The 1,489-nt window shown below is 52.3% G+C and overlaps 1 protein-coding gene across 3 annotated transcripts in view; it reads right to left on the reverse strand.

Moving 5' to 3' along the window:
* Positions 1-579, reverse strand: part of Gpr180 (G protein-coupled receptor 180) — a 24,985-nt gene extending 24,406 nt beyond the window's left edge. For 2 of the 3 annotated variants that reach the window (XM_013023017.1, XM_013023016.1), the window contains exon 1: positions 121-302. In XM_013023017.1, coding sequence (XP_012878471.1) covers positions 121-265 — 145 coding nt within the window. In that variant the 5' untranslated portion in view covers positions 266-302. Of the gene's footprint in view, positions 1-120 lie in introns of all 3 variants that reach the window. The other variant, XM_013023015.1, reaches the window with a different exon arrangement.
* Positions 580-1,489: the final 910 nt, after the last annotated feature.

The raw sequence follows: 1,489 nt of genomic DNA on the forward strand, positions 1-1,489 counted from the left end.
GCGCGAGCCCCGGCCTCCCCGGGGTGGGGTGGGGTGGGGAGGAGCGGCCCTCGGGGCCGGGACTCGGGCAGGGTCCGCGAGCCTCCAGCCCTCTCCCCGCCCCCCCCCACCCCGACCTACCGTGGAACTCGAAGTGGCCGATGCTCTGGCCCTGAGCGTCCCGGGCGGCGGCGCTGCTGAAGCTGCCCCGCAGGGTTTTACCATGGCTGCCCTGCGGCCACCAGCAGCACGTGAGGGCCACTGCCAGCAGCCGCAGTCCCCGCATCGCCTCACACCCGCACCCGGCTCCCAACCGCCTGCGGGCCGTCAGCCCCACGTCGGCAACCGGGGAGGGGGGGAGGGGGGCGGAGCCAACGCTGGACCCTCGGAGACTGATAGCCAATGAGGGGCGCTTCCTCTGCCACGAGCCAAGGATATTAACCAATCAGAGGCCGAAGAGGGTGGGACGGGCACCTCCGTGCGTCCCATCTCTCTCCTGTCTTCTGGCTAGTTCCCGCCTTTTTTAAATGGGGCAGCCGGAGGCTGTTGCTTCAGGTTACGGGAAAAACCATCACCTCGGTTGCCCTGCGGCTGGCCACTGCACAAAAGTGCAGGTGTGTGTGTGTGTGTGTGTGTGTTGAGGGGGGTTCTTCTCTTAGTTTATGGGATTCAGAAAGAAAACGCTCAAACTTGGAACCATGTGCTGATTTTTTCCTCCTCTACATCCAGATCACTTCAATGTGTCAAGGATATTTATTTTTAATTGTCAAGATGACGTACAGAGGGGTTACAGTTACATAAGGTAATAAGTACATTTCTTTCAAACTTGTTGCCCCTCCCCTCATTTTTCTCCTACTTTCCTTCCCCCCCCCCAATTGTACAGATAATTTCCAACATATTGTCTTGTGTATATAGCTGCTGCCTTGGTTCCCCCTTATCCTTTGTCTCATCAAGGATATGTTTTGAACATGACCAATGTTTAAATTTCTCTGCTTCTAAGTGATTTTTTCCTGCCTAGGTTTCCTGTCTTCTTGATTCCCAAACAGATCAGACAGGTGGGAACCATTCCTTTCTGGTAACCCCAGAGCTAAACAGCTCATGGACAACTATTTTGTGGCCTCGCTTCTGCTGGAAGGATGCAGTGGCCACATTCCTATTCCTTCCATCACTTACTAGGCCTTTGGTACCTGACTTCCCTTTGGTCTTAATTCTCTCAATTGACTACAACCCATCTCTTCCTTAGCCACAGAAAGCTGTTAGAAGTGCAATTAGACCACATCACTTTTCTTCAGAGATTCCCTTTAGAGATAGCCTTTAGTGCATATAGAGATAGAGATATCCTTTCAGAGATAGTCTATAGTGCATAACCAAACTCTTGACAGGCTCTCAGATCTTCCAAGTGTCCATCCTTACCTGTTGTCATTTCCTGAAATACTTCAACTTTTCTTCTGGAAGGTGATTTTGCAAATACTGGCTGGAGGTATTTGAACCACTCAACTTCTCTTCTTTT

The sequence above is a fragment of the Dipodomys ordii genome, unplaced genomic scaffold (assembly GCF_000151885.1).
Source record: "Dipodomys ordii isolate 6190 unplaced genomic scaffold, Dord_2.0 Scaffold65, whole genome shotgun sequence".
NCBI lineage: Eukaryota > Metazoa > Chordata > Mammalia > Rodentia > Heteromyidae > Dipodomys > Dipodomys ordii.